This window comes from Physella acuta, unplaced genomic scaffold, assembly GCF_028476545.2.
Source record: "Physella acuta isolate Inbredline_101_S28 unplaced genomic scaffold, ASM2847654v3 ptg000325l, whole genome shotgun sequence".
Taxonomy (NCBI): domain Eukaryota; kingdom Metazoa; phylum Mollusca; class Gastropoda; family Physidae; genus Physella; species Physella acuta.
This window is the reverse complement of record NW_026731844.1, coordinates 911,484-933,340: the sequence shown is the minus strand read 5'-3', so window position 1 is coordinate 933,340 and position 21,857 is coordinate 911,484. Positions and strand designations below refer to the sequence as shown.

The window sequence follows — 21,857 nt, the reverse complement described above, 5'->3', positions numbered from 1 at the left end:
CTTAAGACTATACCGGTGGCCTATAGTTTAGGTCTAAACTCAGTATAATTTTTAGATTCTATTTGGGGGGGGGGGGGGAGTGTTATGCGGGAAAGGGGGTTGGAATTGTTTATTTCGTGATGATGTCGTGTGATGAGGGGGAAGGGGGGGGGTGTTCAAAGTGTGACGTCATTGTTACTTTTTTTTTTTTTTTTTTCTCTTAACAGTAATGTTAGAAGCGGAATTTTAGCCTTTCTTTCGCAGTCTTAAGAAGTTAAAAAGTCTGTATTTTAAATTGTTAATATACCTATAACTTATTCAAGAAAACTGCTATTTTGAGGGGATTTTTTAGGCTGGTTTAAACTTAGAAGTATTAAGTTGGTGTTGAAAAACTTGTTTTGAAACATAAATTGAGCAGGACTAAACCTATAAAAAGTCTTTGCATGTTTTACTGTGCCAACAAAATGGAATCCTTCACTTTGACATCTAAGGCATAATATGCTACTTATTAAATTAAGAGCTGTGTATGGATAATGTCATACTTAAAAATAAAAACAACAACCTATAATTTGTATATAATGCTATCAATGTGCAAAAATACACAAAGTAATAGGAGTTAATAAATGGAACTGCTGACTGTCATCTATTACATCTTGTAATTATTGATGTTTTAAAGAATGATACATAAAGCTTACACACTTACAGTGTTATTCCAAAGTTAGCACCATATGTAGATCTGGAGTGGTGCTTGATTGTGTTGAACACACAAAAGGACAAACAATCATAGAAATAAAAAAGACATCATTTATTGAATGGTTTTTCTTTTTCTCAGTGGCTTGATGCAGATTAGCTAATTTTTCAGCAAGATTGGCTCAAGTTTCCTTAGTCCATACTATTTGTGGCAGGTTTAAGTAGCCGAAACAATCTTTAACTTTAAAAGGCTGCATGTTATGCCTGTTTGGACAACTTACTTATTGGTAGATGAAACAATGTAGCATGGGTATTAAAAGAAAGGGGGTTAATAAGCATAGGAATAATAAATCAGTTTTAAAAATAGAAATACTATATAGACTGTCACTTTGTGGCGTAGATAGGTAGGGGCTTTTGTGTCACTTTCGATGTATTGATTTTCAATTTTATTATGGAATATATGTGGAATATGTACACAAATATGGAACGGCATGGCCAGATGGTAGAGCATACAACTGCTAACCTGAACGTCTTGAGTCTAACCAGCTCTGAATGGAACCTGTAAAGTAAAGGCAGCGGACCACACTACTTTTTCATATGCAAAGGTCACTAAAACAAGTAAACTCTACTTCACCTGCCCCATGAACCGTCTGTTTTGAAAGGGTACTTTACTATGTGCACAAATGTTCAGATCTTAGAGTCAAGTCTGTAGAATATTTGTACCTTACTCTGAAAAGTACCTGACATGTTGGGGAAGTAATGGCGACTTGGTATAGAATCCACCACAGTATCCCTTTATTTATATCCAATGTCAATGAGACTCTACTTTACCTGCCCTAATGACTGTCAGGTCAAAAAGCTTATGTTTACCTAATATTTGTTTAAGTATATATTTGGAATTTTAAAAAAAAAATTTCCTCTCCCCCTAAAAATCCCTCCTATGCCACACTCTCTGACTTAAATATACACTATGACCACGAGATGTAAGCTGCTCCCCAAAATATGTTTAAAATTAAGCTTCATTAACAACCAGACAATGATAATTCACTATAATATATTTCTATTCAATGGTTTTTTTATACCTGTAGGGCTTACTATGTTGAATTATGGGTGTGTTGCTTTTTCTGTAATAAATATAGAAAGCCTAGATAATGAATAAAATGGTAATGCAATTAAAAATGTTCCACACAAAAAAAGCACACAAAATAATTTTTTTACAATGTAGTAAATTGATAAACAACTGTTGCAATTTAATACAAATATAGGCTAATGACTAGATTAAAATAAATATAGTCATAAGAATAATAAGATACAGTATATAGAACTACACTAAAATACAATATTTAAAACAATACTAGAAACATAATTAATTAATTACATATCGTAACAGTGTTGAAAACCAAAAATGGTTTGTAAAAATTTATGTAGGCCATTTAACTCTAGTCTAAGCACTTGATTTCTGTAGGCATTAAGTGGAAAGAAATTCAAAATATTAACATGAAAATCACAGCTCATGTGGTTTACATAATCTTAAAGTATAAATTGTATATATAGTTTCACATTTATTACTGATATATGCATATTTTCAGACAAAATATTGCTTAAATGCAATAACTGATGTAAATTTATGACATCAGCAAATACATCACAGGAACAATGTACTTTCTGTAGTTAAAGAAATACTTTACAGAATATCTTCTCAGCAAGGTAAAGCTCAAAGAAAATTTCATAATTTTCATAAGCTATTTACATTAAGTACATCTACTAATGTATAATTAAAGATATTTATCAGCATTGTAAGTTTTATGTTTCATTTTTTCTGCATTTAAGTTAAGCAAAATACAAACATTTAATACAACTGTGAGTTTCTTTTATCCTCTTGATTGCACACACTAAAGAAAGATAACTCAGCTGTTGATGGATCTCCTAAACAACCATGCTCTTTTGAAGTTTTGATGTAGATCTCTAAATCTTTTAGCAAAGTTTTTGAATTTTTCCGACAATATGTCTCCACATCTAATAAAAGAGAAAATTATTTTTAAATAATCATCATATTAAGTGCTAATTTTAAATCTAATTCAAGCCATTCATAACAGTAATTAAGAAACTACTACAAGGTTTGTCAAGTAGACTTAGTATTATCTACAATATTGGCTATTTTAAATAATAAAAGTAAATGACAATGAGATACTAAACAGTAACTAAGCTTTATTATACTAATGAGAGCAGTTGTGTGAAAAACAAGATTCATTTTGATGTTATATAATCATAACTTTTCATAAAGCTGATGAAATAAAGACCCATACCTCGAATAACAAATCCAGAATCAGCAATTGTTTTGCCCTTTTTCCACAGATTGTAAAGTTTAAGAAACAGACATGCATAAACACTGTTCAGGGTGTCTATCACATTACCACACTTATTGCATTCCCTGCAAAAGTTGATAAATGTATTATAATACTTTCAAAAGATCTGTCAAAATTTATTACTGAAGAAATAAACTAGTAAAATAAAATTGGCCACTCGCCTATTGTATAAATCTTCTCGTAAAACTTGTAAACAAATCCTTGATAGATTTATTCCCATAACACAAAAAGGAAAGTTCTGTGGGATTTTAAAAATATTTCCAGTTACTATAAGAATAAAAAAAACAAAAGTTTAAATCCAAAGAAATGAATGTTTTGAGAAATGATAAAATATTATGATAAAATTCTAAAAAATGAAGAATGAAATTTTAAAATAGCGTGTTTTGTTGCATACAAAAAAAAATTAAACTCTCACAATCTATTGAATTTAAAGAAATGTACACAATTATCTAATTACAAAAGTTGAGATTCATTTTTTATTCACAGTAAATGACCAAATGTGCATAATCATTAATTCATCAAGTTTACATGTAAAATATGGCACCATCCAGTTAAGTGTTTTAAAACTCACTTGTGTAGGATGTAAAGATAGCTTGTAAACATCTCTTGCAAGATCTTTAGTTCTCTGGTCTCTTAAGAAAAAAAGCAGCTGTGCTAAAGCTAACATCCCAGTGCCTCTAAGGTCTGTAGCTGGATCATTACCTGTAGAGTAGTGATCTTTCAATTGGCTTTTTGGTTAGGAAAATGTCTACTGGAATGCACATCAAATAATCCCATTTAATCCCCAAGTAATTAAACATGTAGCTTTCCTGCCTGATTAAATTATTGAAGATAATTGACTTTTATAACAGACTGCATAGTGAAATGAACTAATAATAAAATAGTAAAATAAAGTTAATGTTTTAGGTTAAAATATAATTAAAAATTATAAATATATTTATATAATTAATAGTTGAATAAATTAATATAACATAATACTGAGATGATTATGTTAATAAATATTTTTTTGCAATTTCAAGTCTTCGTCTGTTCAAAGATTATGTGTTTTGAAATTAAAAGTCTAGGGTATTAGGCTCCAGGTATTATTTGAGTGGAAACCATATTTATCAATATTCTAAACTGTAGTTTTATAACAATTTTGCTGATATTTTGTGAGATGCTATGGCCAGGTGGTGGGTTGGAGAAATACTAACCCACAAGACATATCTACACAATCTTATCCATTGGATGTCTCCACCCAGACTCATATTAAGGAAACTAAAGTGTTGCTCCATCTCTTCATATGCTAAGGTCAAGGAAACACCTGAATTATATTCACCTCCACTATTTACTGTCAGATTCCAAAGGGAAGGGTGTCTCTGCTTTATTTTTTTTTAGTAAACTTTAAATTTTAAAATATTAAAAAATGCTAGTCAACAGACAGAAAGTATGATTGCTAATTCCAAAAGTCTCAAGTTCAGACTTGGGCGGATATGACTAATTAGCTGGGAACAGCAACCCATCTAGGAGAGAAAAATCCAAACTCAAAAAAACTGCTACCTTGGATTGTTCTTTGGTGGACAAAGGCTTCGAAAGCAAATCTAGAGTCAACAGACCATATTATGCATAACATGCTGACATGTAATAAAAGTGTTGGAGTAAATTCCCTTCAATATTACAAATAAGAATGAATAAAAAATTACAAGTTAATAACAAACATTAATTTTAAAAAATAGCTGAAATGTGATTTAAGTAACAAAGTGACCTTGAAATCCTATTTCTTCCCAATGACTACCATAGCGTTGACAGTCAAACTTTGAACCAGTTAAGCAACGATAAATTGTTTGTAGAATTTGGTTGTGATTTACATTCTCATTATCAAATGGAGCTGGAAATAAAATTTATACATAAATACATAATCTAATTTTTTAATACTCAATAGATTGCTGTTCTCAATTAATCCATGTTTTGTAATTATAACTTCCAACTAGGCCTGATTGTTAGTATGTAGGCCCTATAGTTATTTATGTATATGTATATAAATATAATTGTGTATATTGCATGAATTTAATCTGTATAAAAGATAAATACTAACTTGCAGCAACACAAAACACTAAATCTCGCTGTTGCAATAATTCTCTGTGTAGTTTTGGGGGTCCAAAGAGTAAGTTTATAAAGGCGGAGAATCCTCGCCTCTCAACATGAGTTTTTATATGTTCCTAGAATTTAGTAGACAATTTAATGTTAGTTAAGGGGTTAATTTCACCATGACAAAATGTTTTTTAAATCTTGAATGGTTGGGCACAAAACATATTCATATTACAAAACATTTTTTTTTAAATTAAATTAATGAACATGATTCATATTTACCTGATAAACTTGGCAGAATTATCAAAATGTCATTTCTAAAAAAATGTGTGCTAGTGTGATATGACATAAAATGTTTGATTTTTGAGGATAGTTACTCTGCAATAAATAAAAACTTAAAATGTAAATATTACCCTGATTCCTGCATAATCAACAGAAGTAAAATGAGACCAACATTCAGAAAACACAGTTAAAGGCTTGGATTCACTAACTGCAACTAGAGAAAAATGTGTTCTTTAAATAATAGTTACATTTTGCTTTAATTACAACAGGCAAAATGCAAAAGAAATTCATCGACAACACGAACAGTGTATTTGTAATCATAAAATAGTTTCAAAATCTGTATTAAGCATAACCCTTTTTATTTAATAAAATTTTTATTTATTTTAATGAAGGTAAAATACATTACATTAAAAAAATTAGTAACACACATCTTACCTGTTACATTTTGGCCTGGTTTTGCAAAACCTAAAAAAAAAATTATCTTATTTCTGTATTTAATGTGTTTAAGTGTTTTGCTTAATTTATTAAATAAAATACCAGCAAAATTTGCTTACCTGGTTTAATTGTTCAAATAATAAAATACCCTCAAAATATGCTTACCTGGTTCAATTGTTTGAATATTTTCCCATTCATTATTTTTTGTTTCACTTGGATATGTATTAGTTGCTTCCCCATTTTCTTCAAACTGAAATATGCGATTGGAATAGCCGTGAAAAATAAGTTTTAAAAAAAAAAACACAATTTATGAGGTTTTCTTTTGCTTAGAATGATACCATTCTACATTAAGAATAATAATTGTTATACTCATTTTAAACTAATGATACTGTTATATGGGACGGAGTGGTCTAGCGGTAGAGAGCTGGGCTACTTACCCGTGAGTCTCGAGTTCGAATCCGGGTTCAAGTTAGTAGATTGTCCCTGAGTCCACCCAACTCTGATGGGTACCTAACTCACGTTAGGGAAAGTAAAAGCAGCTGGGCATAGTGCTGACCACATTATCTCTTCATATGCCTAGGTCACAGAAACAAGTGAACTCTACTTCACTTGCCCCATAGACCGTCAGGTTTGAAAGGGAACTTAACTTAACTGTTATACAAAATTGGCTATTTAGTAGAATTTGGAGGCAAAAGTTATATCCCATATAAATAGCAAAGGCAAATATTATTTACATGACCAAATGAGTTTGTTTCCATACATGTTATAATTTTCAACTTAGTTGTTGCAGCTCATTTAAAAAATACTATAAAAAATCTTGCACTTTTTAACAAAAATAATTTATTTTCTTGAAGGAATTTATTTTTCCATACATAATTTATAAATATTCCAAGCTTGAAATTTAATAAAAATGTTTGAAAACCTAGACCTTAGAAACATTTACATATTTATAAGGCTATACTCAATGACTCTAAATATTTTTGTGTTCGTAATAGATAGCAAATGAATCCTAAATTAAAAATAACTTATATTAGATACCACCAGTTTCTCCATCATAATACTTAATTTAAAATACTAACCTGCATCTCTGTCAATTGATTTTCATGATTAATATTTTTATTGTAGCTTTTAAAGTTTCCATTCTCAGTAACGCAATCAAACTGATCGCTGTCCTCCTGTATTCTTTGAGGAGATGAAGTAAAATCTGGACCTCCTTTTGATTCATAACTATCTGCAACTGTGACAGTTTTCTGCTGATTAATAGTCTCTAATTCTGCATTAATATTTGTGTGTAAACTACACACATTGTTTTGCTTAACTTCTGAAGGAACTGAAACCTCTGGAAATTCAAATTCATCTTCTAATTCATCCTCCATTTCACTTTTCATTTTTGTTATCAGAGAATCAAAAAGAGAATCTTTTTTACAGTCCTCAAATTCTGCGTTGTCATCTACTAAATGATTAATGTCATTAAAGTTTTTTTCTTTTTCTGCATGGCATTCAATTATTTCAGTTCCAACCTGGAAAAAACAATTATGACCAAATATTTTCAAAACATTTAAGATCTTAACTATACATTACTAAAATTACTTAGAAGAGCAAAACTTCTTACTTTGTCCATCTCATCTGAGATTATGCATGTTAAATCTTCTAAATCAACATCAGCACAGTATTGCAAATGGCTATTAACCATGCCTCTTGCACTATCACTATACATCTCTGTATTTTTCTCATCTGAGATTATACATGTTAAGTCTTCTAAATTAATATCAGCACAGTATGGCAAATGACTACTGTCCACATCACTGTCTCTTTCTGTAATTTTCTCATCTGTGATGATGCATCTTTTATCCTCTGGGTAAATATCAGCACAGTTTTGCAAGTGAGCATTAGCCATGCCTCTATCTTCATCATTCTCTGTAATCTCAAAATCCAGTTCATCAATTGAAACAGCAATATCACTTAATAGATCCATCTATTGAAAAATGTAATATTAACAATTAATAATTTAGTTAAGGTTTTTAATTTTTTTTTCTCTGAGCCACTTAAACTTTAGCAACTACTTATACACATATCGTCAAGTCTGGATAACACAAGCATTACGCAAAACAATTATAATACAAGTGAAAATGCTGAAGCTATGTTTTAGTAGTATTGCTTCTCTTACAACATCCCTGACATGAATCCTAACAAGAACAGTAACAATGACAGGGAAAAATCTTCATTAAAAATGTTCATGTCTGCATGTCTCCAATTTCTAATATAAAAGACTAAGTTATTCAGTAATTTAATTTTTTTATAAGCCTTCTTACTTGTATGGACTGTGATGTATCCATTGTAAATATTAATAAATCAGGTTTCAAAGCTAAAAAAAAACTGATAATAAAAGTAGATCTATGTACAGTGTATACAGCATAATGTAAGAGATAAGATACTAATTTTTACTTAGAGCCTATTATTTTATAATTAGTATAATCCTATATTAAATTAATATTTTAATTATAATAATAATTGAAAATGGAGCAAGATCTATGAATAAAATTTAAAATAATTTATTTTGTGTTTATTAATTTAGGATTAATTAATTAAGGCCTATGCCTATATTTATATTATTAATATATTGAAAATATTCCATAATATTATAATATTTAATAACTAAATAAATATTAAAATATTTTTTACTTTTAGTATTAACACATTATTAAAAGTATTAATTTACTGAATAATATTTATTATTTAGGCAATTAACTAATTTTATAATTTAGTTAAATTTAGGAATCAGTCTCACTCTGACACATCACTAAAACTAAATCTGATCAAAATCAAATCATCACTGAAAAGAATTTAGAAAAAAAAAACCTTGGTTGGTTGTATCAGTAATAAACTAATAAATAAGTCATTTATAACTTGAATATCGTTAAATAGATCTAGTATTTGCAGAAAGCGGTTAACTTTAATTTATGCGAATTTAAAGAATGTTTAGTGGTAGAACTATTTAATTTTAAAAATTAATAAGAATTGTAGGAAAGCGTCTATGGTAGCCATGTAGGAACCAGTTTATCTAAAAACCTGTGCTGAAAGATGCACCGAAACGTAAAAATCTATTCTAAAAAAACAAAATTGATCTGTTGTACTAATTAATTAGATCTAGATTCTAGACTCTAATTCATTTCATAGTCTCAAAAAATATACTTTAATTTATTATTCCTAAATTTCAGAAAACAATTTAGATCTAATTCTTTTTTTAATAAGTTACTTTACAAGATACAAAATTAATTATTTGAAAGTGTAGTTCAGATACACCTGCCCAGGTTTAATTTTAATTTAGACTGGAATATTGTTGTTACCTGGCACAGTTTGGGTTCGTTAGGGCCAACAAACACCAGCTTATAGATCTAGTCTAGATCTACATTGCCAAACAAATTTTTATTGCGTTCTAGATCTAGACTTCAACAATCTAGATTCTAGATAGAATAGAAATTAAGAATCTAAAAATACTCATTTGATTTTGATGTACTTAAAGTAGACTAGTAAGTAGATACTAGAATCTAGATCTAGATCTAGTGTACTGTCACTGTACTAATACTAGACTAGTACAGTAGTAGAATTTGGTCCAATGGACACCAGCGAGAAAAGTCTCAAAGGTATTTGAGAGGTGTATAAATTCATTTAAAAATCATGCACAGCGTAGTTACAATTAATATGGTTATAAAATCCTGTCTATCTGGTTTTTTTCGGACTTTACTAAAGATTGGATGTATTTGATGTTTATAATATTTTCGGTAACTAAATAAACATTAAAAAAAAAGCAAAAACAATTTGGTTTTCACGTGTAATGGCGACATAAACAATGGCATCCTGCTATTGGATAGGCCGCCATTGATTTTATTGTACACATTGTAAGCTAAAAATAGAAAACTAGGTCATGGGGTTTTAAATTTGCATTGTAATTTAAAAACTTGATCTGCAAAGTTTTGTAAACAAATAGTTATCGATCACTAAGTTACTGTACAGCCAATCAATATTTGTCTTACGAAAGTGAAACATCCGGTTATAACTTAGGCTTGATGAAAATAAATAGAAATGTAGCCTTAAACTCAACAAATTATTTTCAAGTTCTCTGGATTTGCAACTTTTATAACATTTATTCTAAAAATATAAAATTTCAAAATTAATTTTAGGCTTAAGTTTTTATTTTTTATTTTTTTTTACGGTCTAAATCTAAAAAGCACGTTTTTATTCCATGTCAACAACATTTGGGACGGAATCTCGTCAACTCGCTCGCCTCCATTTACTTTACTGACTGAATTTACTTTTAGGCTATTTCTAAACTAAAATTGAAATATTAAATAAAAAAGCCTAAAATTTGTATTTTACTGGTGCACAAAATTATTAAATTATAAACTCAAAATCAAGACAGTGTATCAAATCAACATCCCTGTATCTGTGTTTATAGAACAAAACCATTAAGAAATTTTCATTAAAATATGATTTTCACACATTAAACTAAAGGTTAGGCCTACAAAAACAATTAATATTTTGACCCTATTGATCTATTGCATATCACTTGACTTAATATATTATATAATATATGAATAATGATTTAATCAATTCATTGTCAGTGTGTCCACTGTTGTTGCCTTTCACTTTCAGACGCCAGTTCACAAATGAGAAATGCCTGGTTTCACCTTAACTTCTGCATGCATTGGCATTGTGTTTTTCTTGTATTTTCTTTATCTCCTTGCAGCTTAAGGAAGTGTTGTCTTAGTTTTGCTGGTTCTAGACACAACTTGAACTTAGCATTCAAATCATGCAGTTAGTACACTGACTCCATCTAGTTCTGTTATAAATGTAAATCCATTTGGTATATATTCGTTCGATCTCTTGTTTTTTTACTAGACATAGTTAGAATGAAGGGATTAAAATATTTAGAAAGAAATCACAAGAAGAACCATTATTGCAGTCACAAGTTGACTACTGGGCCAAAATATAGAAATAAAAAGTATGTTTGACACTGCACATAAAATTATCATATTTACATGATCAGCTGTGGCAATGACACTATTCATGATGTGTGTCGTGACATCAAGGGTTTCACACTATGAAAATGTCACAATACCAATATGTGTTATCCAGTGTTTTTTTTTTCAGACTTTTTCTCCGGGGAAGGGGGGGGGACACACACACACTAGTAAAAGAATACATTTTCACTCAGGCTGTCGGTAGACTTCTTGAGGGGGAGGGTGTCATAGCCCCCCCCCCCTCAAAGAGATGCCTTAAAGAAACTCTGGTGTTATATCACTCTAGAGCAGTGTATTATTATGTTGTGTTGTCATATTTGAACTGTCGTTGGTCATGGCTGCTGGTTTTATTGTCAGCACTGACAAAATCCAATTGCAAATCCTATGAGTCTGGTGTGTGTCCTTACCCCCTGAGACTGAATCACCCCTGGGTTCAATCGAACCCAAGTTAAGAACCACTGGTCTAGTAGTAGTTACTGTAAAATATTCAGCATACTGTAATCATCTAATGCTTGCAGTACTTTATAGTGGTGGTTACTAAAAAATATTCAGCATACTGTAATCAGTGTAATGCTTGCACTTCTTTAAAATTAAATGTTTAACTGTCTTAAAAATTAATTTACATTCCTACTATGAATTGATATGTTTAATATTTTGAGTCCACTTGCAAGAACCTACTGTGTCACTTAGAGATTAACTTAAATTACGCTTAAAGGGAGTTCTGAATTTTGTGATGATGTAAAATTTAGTTTTTCAATTTGTATCCGCCTAGCAAGTTTACTGTAGTACCAACTTTATCTGGTATATTTCATCACAATCTGCTAGAAAATTAGTAACATAATCTAGGCCTTATAATTTAATTTAATCATTTTTTTCCCCACTATGTCAATCAAATATTCAAATTAAAATTCCAAAAAGAGAATTGAATGAAATTCTCCACCTTGTCTTTTTTTTTTAGACTCAATGGGAAGAAGAGGCAGCATGAGAGGCCGATCAGGAATCGTATTTGTAGTTCTGTTTGCAGTTGGTCTCGTTATCTTTTATATTTCATGGAGGTCTTTAATTTCACCTGATGTCACCCCCAAAGATAATTTATCTCCCCAAATGAACCTTGGCATTAGCAGTAAAGACCTTAAAATCGGAGACAGAGCTTTTGTGATGAATAATAACAGAGAAAATCAACAAGTAAACAGAGGCTTTGATAATAAATTACAGCAAGATATTTTCTCAAACAAAGAGCTGTTACACCAGGGCAATCCACATAACAGCAGATATGATATTTTACCATCAGAAAATGATGAAAAACAGTCCTTGGAAAATAATATGTTTAGAAAGAAGGAAAAAGGGGTTCCGGAAGGAAATTATCGCACTTTTGATGAAATAAAAAGCCCTGTTAGTTCAATGAAAAGATTGGTCCACCTAGATTTAAAAGGAGCAGCACCAAAAATGAACTATTTATTGGACTTAATTCCAGTATTGTCTAAACTAGGAGCCACAGGTCTTTTAGTGGAATATGAGGATATGTTTCCCTACTCTGGAATGTTATCAAACATTTCAGCCTTGAACTCTTATACTGTGAAAGAAATAAAGGATTTCCTGGAAAAAGCAAATAGTTATAAAATGGAGGTTATTCCGTTAATTCAAACTTTTGGACATATGGAATTTGTTCTCAAGTCAGTTTTCAAGGATCTGAGAGAAACCAAAAGCACTCCTCAAGTAATAGATGTTACTTCTGAGCGATCTTATAAAGTTATAGGTGAAATGGTGAAACAGGTGAGTGTGTATATTTTTAATCTTAAGTCAATAACACTTTGCTGGTAGTCAGATACCTAAATAAGTTAATGCTGCATGCTTTTCTGAAAGACAGTTCTGCTAATGATCTTTATGTAGAATAGCAGTGCATCCTGACATTCTTAATATGCTAGTTGTAAAATAAATGTTACTTTCTGTATTTAATTTTTTTTAATTCATATATAACAATATCTATTCCAAAATAGGCCTACAACTTGACATGATTGGTTAAGATTTTAACACCATATATAGTTAAAATATTTGTTTTCAGATTTTGGCTGCTCATCCGAGTACTTCTTATTTACACATTGGTTGTGATGAAGCATATGAATTTGGTCGTGGTGCAAGTTCTACATACTTGATATCTAAAGGACTTTCTAAGCATGAAATGATGATAAATCATTTGGTAAAAGTAGCTGAAATAGTCAAAAAGTTTGGGGACCAAAAAGTTGTACCAATAATTTGGGATGATATGATCAGGGAAGTTAGCAGTGAATCAATTAAGGTAAAATTCTCATGATGCAATGATGCATTGCTTTTAATTATTGTTATATACATTTTAAATGTAGATCTAATTTCAAGAAAATCTTGCTTTTATTAATTTTGAATATTTAAAATATGGTTGTTATATTTCACATGGGCACTACATCAAATCCTAAACATCTTGATGATATAACATACACTGATAGAAATACTTAAAAACATTATTTTCGAATATTATAAAAAGCTATTCCACTGTAATGAAAAGATACATTATGTTAACTTTTTTATTATGTGTTTTAATTTATATTTAAGATATTTTCATTATTTATTTACAGAAAGCTGAATTGCCATCATTGGTTGAAATAATGGTTTGGAACTATGGGGATAATGTTTTTGACAGAGTTAACATGACCATCTGGAAAAAATATGCAAGTCTTTTCAAAAATGTATGGATCGCATCAGCTTTTAAAGGGGCATCTGGGAGCCGACAGTTTTTTGCTGAGCCACAGTACTACTTGAAAAATCATTTCAGGTTAACTCATTTTAAATATGATGCTTAAATCTGTTGTTGTTCTAGTTGGCTCAGCAGGAGGGTAAACTTTTTAAAAATAATTTTTACCTTTGTACTTTCATTATTATGGAACAGCATGATCAAAGGATAGAGCACACAAATACTAGCTCAAACATCTGGAGTTTGGTTCAGTCCACTCAGCTATGTTGGGTACCTTAATCTTATCATTAGCTGGTAAGGGGCTAGGCTATCACTTTATATGCAGACGCAAAACAGATTAACTTGACTCCTTATGTCGTTTGAACTTTCTGGTGTGAAGTATGAGTGGTGAAGGCATAAGGTTTGGGGGATTACGACTTCCTTCCTTCCATGGTCCCCCAGAATTAAGGTTGTCTCATGCTATGTTACAGCTGTTGGTGACTGTACTCATGTTGCTCATGTCTTTCAAAATTTGAACCATGATTATGTTACAGCTTTTGGTGACTGTGCTCATGTTGCTCATGTCTTTCAAAATTTGAACCATGATTATGTTACAGCTTTTGGTGACTGTACTCATGTTGCTTATGTCTTTCAAAATTTGAACCATGATTATGTTACAGCTTTTGGTGACTGTGCTCATGTTGCTCATGTCTTTCAAAATTTGAACCATGATTATGTTACAGCTTTTGGTGACTGTACTCATGTTGCTTATGTCTTTCAAAATTTGAACCATGATTATGTTACAGCTTTTGGTGACTGTGCTCATGTTGCTCATGTCTTTCAAAATTTGAACCATGATTATGTTACAGCTTTTGGTGACTGTGCTCATGTTGCTCATGTCTTTCAAAATTTGAACCATGATTATGTTACAGCTGTTGGTGACTGTGCTCATGTTGCTTATGTCTTTCAAAATTTGAACCATGATTATGTTACAGCTTTTGGTGACTGTACTCATGTTGCTTATGTCTTTCAAAATTTGAACCATGATTATGTTACAGCTTTTGGTGACTGTGCTCATGTTGCTCATGTCTTTCAAAATTTGAACCATGATTATGTTACAGCTTTTGGTGACTGTACTCATGTTGCTTATGTCTTTCAAAATTTGAACCATGATTATGTTACAGCTTTTGGTGACTGTGCTCATGTTGCTCATGTCTTTCAAAATTTGAACCATGATTATGTTACAGCTTTTGGTGACTGTGCTCATGTTGCTCATGTCTTTCAAAATTTGAACCATGATTATTTTACCACTTTTGGTGACTGTGCTCATGTTGCTTATGTCTTTCAAAATTTGAACCATGATTATGTTATAGCTTTTGGTGACTGTACTCATGTTGCTCATGTCTTTCAAAATTTGAACCATGATTATGTTACAGCTTTTGGTGACTGTGCTCATGTTGCTTATGTCTTTCAAAATTTGAACCATGATTATGTTACAGCTGTTGGTGACTGTGCTCATGTTGCTCATGTCTTTCAAAATTTGAACCATGATTATGTTATAGCTTTTGGTGACTGTGCTCATGTTGCTCATGTCTTTCAAAATTAGAACCATGATTATGTTATAGCTTTTGGTGACTGTGCTCATGTTGCTCATGTCTTTCAAAATTTGAACCATGATTATGTTATAGCTTTTGGTGACTGTGCTCATGTTGCTCATGTCTTTCAAAATTAGAACCATGATTATGTTACAGCTGTTGGTGACTGTGCTCATGTTGCTCATGTCTTTCAAAATTTGAACCATGATTATGTTATAGCTTTTGGTGACTGTGCTCATGTTGCTCATGTCTTTCAAAATTAGAACCTTGATCATGTTACAGCTGTTGGCGACTGTGCTCATGTTGCTCATCATGTCTTTCAAAATTAGAACCATGATCATGTTACAGCTGTTGGCGACTGTGCTCATGTTGCTCATGTCTTTCAAAATTAGAACCATGATCATGTTACAGCTGTTGGTGACTGTGCTCATGATGCTCATGTCTTTCAAAATTTGAACCATGACTGGTCAGGGCAGTAAAGCTCCCTGGGTAGGTGCTGCTTGATAGCTGGGGACAGCAACCCATCTAGGAGATAACTCCAAAATGCAACAACTGCTGCCTTGTAGTTTGTTCTTGGTTGGACAAAGACTATTAAAGCAAATCCAGAAAGAAAAGCAGGCTGAAATTTGAGTCAACTGCCTATATGGCGCATAACAAGTTGATATTAATTAAGAACAGGGGTCTCCAAACTTTTCAGTCCGAGGGCCGCATTAACTATTAAATTTCAGTTCGGGGGCCAGTTTCTTCCAGGCATGTAGTGACGTTCTGAGCAAGTTCCTCAGCCAACTCCAACAAACGTTTTTTTTCCGTGGACAAAAAGATCTCCGCGGGCCGGATGAGAGGGCCTCGCGGGCCGCATCCGGCCCGCGGGCCGTAGTTTGGAGACCCCTGATTAAGAACAAAGAAAAACCATGACTAATCATGACTCCATTATTGATTACACTCCTATTTCTATATTATCCCTGTGAATCGAAGAATTTGATATTGTTTGCCCTTATATAAAAACGTAATTCTTGTCCTTTTTTTAGCTGGCTAGAGGTGATTTCTGCTTTGACCCCGGAAATGAGGTTCAAGGGCATGGCTTTGACAGGCTGGTCACGTTACGACCACTTTGCAACTTTGTGTGAGCTGCTACCTGTCAGTATTCCAAGTCTGGCTGTTTGTCTTCAGACAATGCAAAATGCAGGATTTACTCCGGTATAGTGACTTAATAATTTAATAGTTAATAGTTTTTTTCATTGTGTTAAGGGGGGGGGGGGGTGTCATTCATTTTAGACTTCTACAAAAAAAAATTTAAGTAAAATCAGGTTGTTGTTTTTTTTTCCATTTATAGAAATAATAGCTGCTTGATTTATATTTTTATAAGAACTGTCATTTAAATGTATGCTGGTTAAAGGTTTTGTGTTTGTTGTAGCATATAAGTATAAAGATGATTTCTATTGATTCACATGGACATGATGCACAGCCACAAAAATCAACTTTTTCAGACTCAACCCTCTCCATGTGTGCATTATAAATTGATTAAAAATGAATTCTATTTGAAAGTTTAAATTATTTAAATGATGGTTATAATTGGCACTTTTTGTGTTTGTAAAATATATTCATAGATACTTTAATCAAATGTGATATGGCTTTGTTTAGCTTGAGCCATGGTATTATAGATTAACTACACAGACATTATTACTTCCTATGCTAAAATGACTTTAATTGTTTTATATGTGCCGTTTAGTCTTAGTTGGAGTCTTTCTGACACACTTTGTTTCCATGCTCTAAGGACACAGCAGTCAGAACTGTTCTTGAGTGATGTTTATATTTGAATGTGACTGTTTTGCCTTTTCTTTAATTGATTTTTGCTAGACCACAAATAAATATATTTAGATGCTGTTTCATATTATTCATATGACACATTAGTTAATTAGCTATTATTCATTACTCTTCTTTTTCTGGCTATTGTTACTTTGAAGAGTTTTAACACTCCACACCACAGGTACCAAAGGCTTCTTTTTACTTGAACTTGCACAATATCTTAGGACCTGTTTTATTCCATACTTTATTAACTAGCATTGTACTTTGTGTTTTTAACTAAATCTCTTAACATGACCACATTTATTCATTCTTTTTTCTTCAGGATATTCATTCAAATGCAAGCAAGATAATACAATGTGATTCTCTAATAGAAATGGGTGTTCCAAAGATAGATAAACATACCAAACTTCCAAAGATTACTCAAAGTTGCAGGTATGGTTCTTATATTTAATTATAAATTTAAATATAATCAAGTGCACATATATTATATATATAATTTAAAATTGTTTTTAGCTCAATTACAGCTAGTCAATTGTTCTTTCTTTTCTTCACCTAGATAATATAGTAATTTAGTTATCAATACAATTACTAGTGCTTTCTTAAAAAAAAACGGGTGTATAGAATCCTTGCCGTAATATTCTTATTTAGATTTCCTGGACACGAGCTTTACCATTCAGTCCAAGAGCTGTATGCTTACACAGAGATGAGTCAGAAGCACAGGATTGATGGCTGGTTGTCTGATTACCAGTTAGCTCACAATTTTTCAAATCCTGGTCAGCTTACTGTGATGAGTATGGGATTAAATAAGCAGAGGAATTTTTACTTGCAAGTATCAGTACCATTAAAGTTTTATCTTAGTAAGTACTTTGCTGATGATGTGGTAGATGAATGGATGGATGAAAATGTGGAAGAAAGAAAAAGATATATTGATGAACTTCAGAAAAAGATCCAGCGTTTGCTAGTACCTAATGTTTGGAGTCGGCACCCTCTTCCACGTGTGCAAATTGCTTTGCCTTTTGATAATGGACTCTCAAAATTCGGTTCAAAACAGAAATCATCCATCAATGGTTTTGAAAAGCAAAGAAATGCCCAAATGGAAACACAAAGTTTGAATTTCTCTGAGAAGAGAGAGAAAGTGAAATTAATTAATGCAGATGAGAGGCTGAAAGAAAATGAAGTGACCAGAACAGAGGATAAGTATAGTTTGGTAAAAAATGACACAAGGTATTTAGGAAGAAAGTCTAGAAGATTTCCTGCAAAACAAAACATTTCTGCTAATAACTTTCAAGACATAAGCACTCCAAGTCAGCCAGTTTATAGTAAATACAAAGACATTATTCAACCAAAACTTGATGAAGATATCCCAAGAAGTAAGGATAAAACGGGCAAGCCTTACAAAAAAAGGAAAGAAATAAAAGGGTATTCAGGGTCGATACAAAATGAAAGGCGTGCAAAAATGAACAACATACCAGCGCAAAAAGTGAGAGGTGCTGCTGTAAGCTCTGATGCATTAAAAGAGGTTGAGGAAGCAAGTAAACTGTCAAACTAACATTTGGGCAAAGTAAATATTATGTAACCATTAGATTAGTGTTGTAAACAGCTATCAGGAAATTTTTGTAGTTAAATAACTGTCACAGTAAAATATTGAAACTGTTGTACTGTAATGCTTGCACTTCTTTAAATATTAAACTGTCTTCAAAAATTAATTTACATTCCCATTATGAATTGATATTTGATATGTTTAATGTTTTGAATGTCACTTTAGATTAACTTAAACACAAGAAAGGTAACATCAGGTTAACCTTGTACTAAGTATCTGGAATCTCTCTAGCCATCAAAATAAGCATACCTTTTTCAGAAAAAAAAGTATACCCTACTACATTATAAAAGTTAGATTGACATGTCCTAGAAGAGCCTAGGAGGATAGTCCATTTTTAAATTAACTGAACAGTTGAAATTACTGTTCATTTGTGAGATTATAGATGTTTTTGCTTTGTTCAAGAAGTAATGCATTGTTTGTTAATATTATGTTTTTTAATGTATTTTATGCTTCTTACACTATGCTTATGAACAAATGCATAAGATTTTTAGTTCTGGACATAAAGTGAACTTATAAAGTGAAAAAATGAGTAATTAACCATCCATGTAAATATTAGGTGTTGTGTAAAAATCAGCTTATGTACTTTTTGTACTCTTCGCTTCTTTGCAAGGTCTGTTTTTTTTTTAAAAAAAAGATAAAGTGTATTGTGTCATCAGTATCGGCTATTTAAAAAAATGTTTAATTTATCTTGTTGATACTTTCTTCATATGCCTAGCCAGCTGCAAGAATTTTGACAAACACATAATGTAAATATTTAAATCATAACAAATTCAAACTTAACATTTGATGCTGACAGTTAATTGTTTCAGAATGTTTTAAGTATTTTGATGAAACAGTGATTGGAGAAATTAGATGAGAAAGGTTTTTTTTGTTTACCTTTCTTCTTAGATAGTTTAACCCTTTCCCCGGCAACATATTTGGTACCCTGTCCCCGGCAACTGGGTGGATCACACCCAAAGACTTTCTTATAGTAAATTCTTGTCTTTGTTCATTGTGGGGTGGGTAACAATACTGACACAGTTGAGGTATTCAGGGCACAGAGGCCATGGGGAACACAAGACATGTTGTTGTCAATGGGACAGCTGTAATATGATACTACAGGTTGATGGGATTCTCAAGCAAGAGTTAACTTGTGGGTGGACACATGTAGTGATTTATACTCTTTGCTGGAGCTCTGACTTGCAGTTACAGACAGAACTGTAGTTTAGAGTTACAATAGGTTAATGAAATGCAGGGGTAAGATTGCCTGTGGGAGGACATATATAGTGATTTGTACTCTTTTAGGGAGCTCTGGAATGTAGATAGAGACATTCGAGCCTTTTAGAGTAACTTGACATTTACCTCATTTGGAGTACGAATGAGGACAAAAAGGCAAAACAACTTTGTAATGCTGCTTGTAAGTTAATACTGGGCAATTAATTGATCAAACTGGAAGTGGGGTGGGTGTTCTACAGGTTGTGACCCTGAGAGTAAGGTTTATAAATAGTCACAAACGTTATTGAGAACACAACAGAAACAAGTCTTGAACGCTTTTGTCTAAACTCAAGTGCTAATGATAAAGGAATATATTTGCCAGATTTAGTATAGCAGGTGAAAATGACCAACAAGTTTTGAGTCTGAACTATTAGTATCAGAGGTAGAAGATGAAGAATGGCAGCCAACAGTATCAAGCAGCTCTGATGACGAGGTCTACCCAATATACTGCATTTCAACTATCAATAATGTGTCAACAGTTGGCACTCATAATGAAATGAAACGGCTGGTGCAAAGTGAAGAAAAAGAAATATTTTCAGGAAAGACAAAGTAACAGTACACTAGATCACTGCCTGAAGTGCTAATCTCAGGAAATTTATAAACAGTCTGACCCTAAATATTTCTTCTGTTACAAAAAATAATACAACCAATATTTGACTGCATTAGCAGAGATGGAGAGAAAGCAAGAGGAGACACTGGCACTCTGCAGAATAACAATTTAGTTGTATGTCAATACAGTTCTGCTTATGGAAGTTTTTGAAGGCAGAATTTTCTATGAAGAAATTCAGCAACCTTCTGGGTCATATTCACTTTCACAACAATAACACTAACAGTCCATCACGCTCATGGTATATTTGCTTCCATTATGGTAGATATTCCATTCAAATTTAGAAAGGTGTTATGTTTCTGGAGAGATCATTACTAATTAGCAAGTGGTTGATTTTAGAGTTGGGAGTAGATTTATCCAATACATACAAAGCAATTCCGATAAGTATGGAATTAAAATATTTTGGCCATGTGACTCATGTAACACCACTAAAAGGGTGCCCATATTTTATAAAAAAAAAATAACTTAAGTTCCCTGCCAGCAAAAGGAAATGTCCAGTTATTTTAACTAACAACTGTGCTCTCTGAGGTGCAAATTTTAAAACGTGTTAATGTTCTATTATTTTGTTACTAAAGTTGATTGCTTCAATTGGTTTGATATTTTTGTTACTCAAATACCTTCAGATTGTTAATTTATAGTTAAACTTTGAAAATGTAACATAATGACTTAACCCACAATGAGTAAAATCAAATTGTTAGAGGCCAGTTTATAAGTTATAAATATTTTTTCCATTCAAAATTGTGTACGGGTGTGTAGCACCCAGTTGCCAGGGACCGTATAAAAAAAATTCAAACCCTCATAAAAAAATTTTTTACGCATATTTTTAAAATTTACAACCTCCAATGTGTTCATCCCAACCACCTTATAGATGGGAATGAGGCCCAGAAAAATTTATAAAACGAGACTCAAAATATGAGCAAAAATATAGCGACTTCGGGTCGATTACACCCAGTCGCCGGGGAAAGGGTTAATGTGATATTTCTGTACAATATAAAATTGATTTTCAAAGTAGCCAATTACAAGAGCAATTCTAGACTGATTAACAATGTTTCTTTGTATACAAAAGCTTTTGCTGATATAATTTGATGTTGCTTTTTTAAAATTTAAATTTGTAATGCTTTTTGCATTTAATATATTTGGCTTATAACATGTATTAATTTTTGACTATTCAAACAATTTTTGTATGTTTTTTTAAATATTTGTTTTTTCCACATTCCATTTTGTTTCAACAATAAATATTTGTATTAAAGTTGATGATTTGTTGTGTAAATATATAAAAGTAACATTTGTTAGCAGTTCAATCCCTGCTTCACAGAACTGAAGAACCAATATAATTATTGCTGACCTTACAATCACTTGATACTTCACTGGTTGTAGTAGGTTTAACTTACTAACCCTTGCATTATTGATGATGAAATTGTTCATCACATTGCTTAACCCCAAAACATTAA

The 21,857-nt window shown here is 31.7% G+C and overlaps 2 protein-coding genes across 2 annotated transcripts; one reads left to right on the top strand and one right to left on the bottom strand.

Annotated features, from left to right (window-relative positions):
* Positions 1-1,417: 1,417 nt before the first annotated feature.
* LOC131940712 (ELMO domain-containing protein 3) lies at positions 1,418-8,239 on the bottom strand. Its single transcript, XM_059299478.1, has 12 exons — positions 8,132-8,239; positions 7,432-7,794; positions 6,899-7,339; positions 5,985-6,069; positions 5,820-5,849; positions 5,516-5,598; positions 5,110-5,233; positions 4,780-4,902; positions 3,607-3,737; positions 3,197-3,273; positions 2,976-3,100; positions 1,418-2,685 (listed from the first exon to the last, which is right to left on the bottom strand). The coding sequence occupies exons 1-12, from the start codon at positions 8,153-8,155 to the stop codon at positions 2,519-2,521; spliced, it is 1,773 nt and encodes a 590-aa protein (XP_059155461.1). The 5' UTR covers positions 8,156-8,239; the 3' UTR covers positions 1,418-2,518.
* A 3,565-nt stretch (positions 8,240-11,804) lies between these two features.
* Positions 11,805-21,658, top strand: LOC131940700 (hexosaminidase D). Its single transcript, XM_059299450.1, has 7 exons — positions 11,805-12,613; positions 12,903-13,136; positions 13,450-13,646; positions 16,168-16,336; positions 17,268-17,377; positions 17,594-19,436; positions 21,372-21,658. Exons 1-6 carry the CDS (start codon positions 11,822-11,824, stop codon positions 18,492-18,494), a joined length of 2,403 nt encoding a protein of 800 aa, XP_059155433.1. The 5' UTR covers positions 11,805-11,821; the 3' UTR covers positions 18,495-19,436; positions 21,372-21,658.
* The last annotated feature ends 199 nt before the right edge of the window (positions 21,659-21,857 follow it).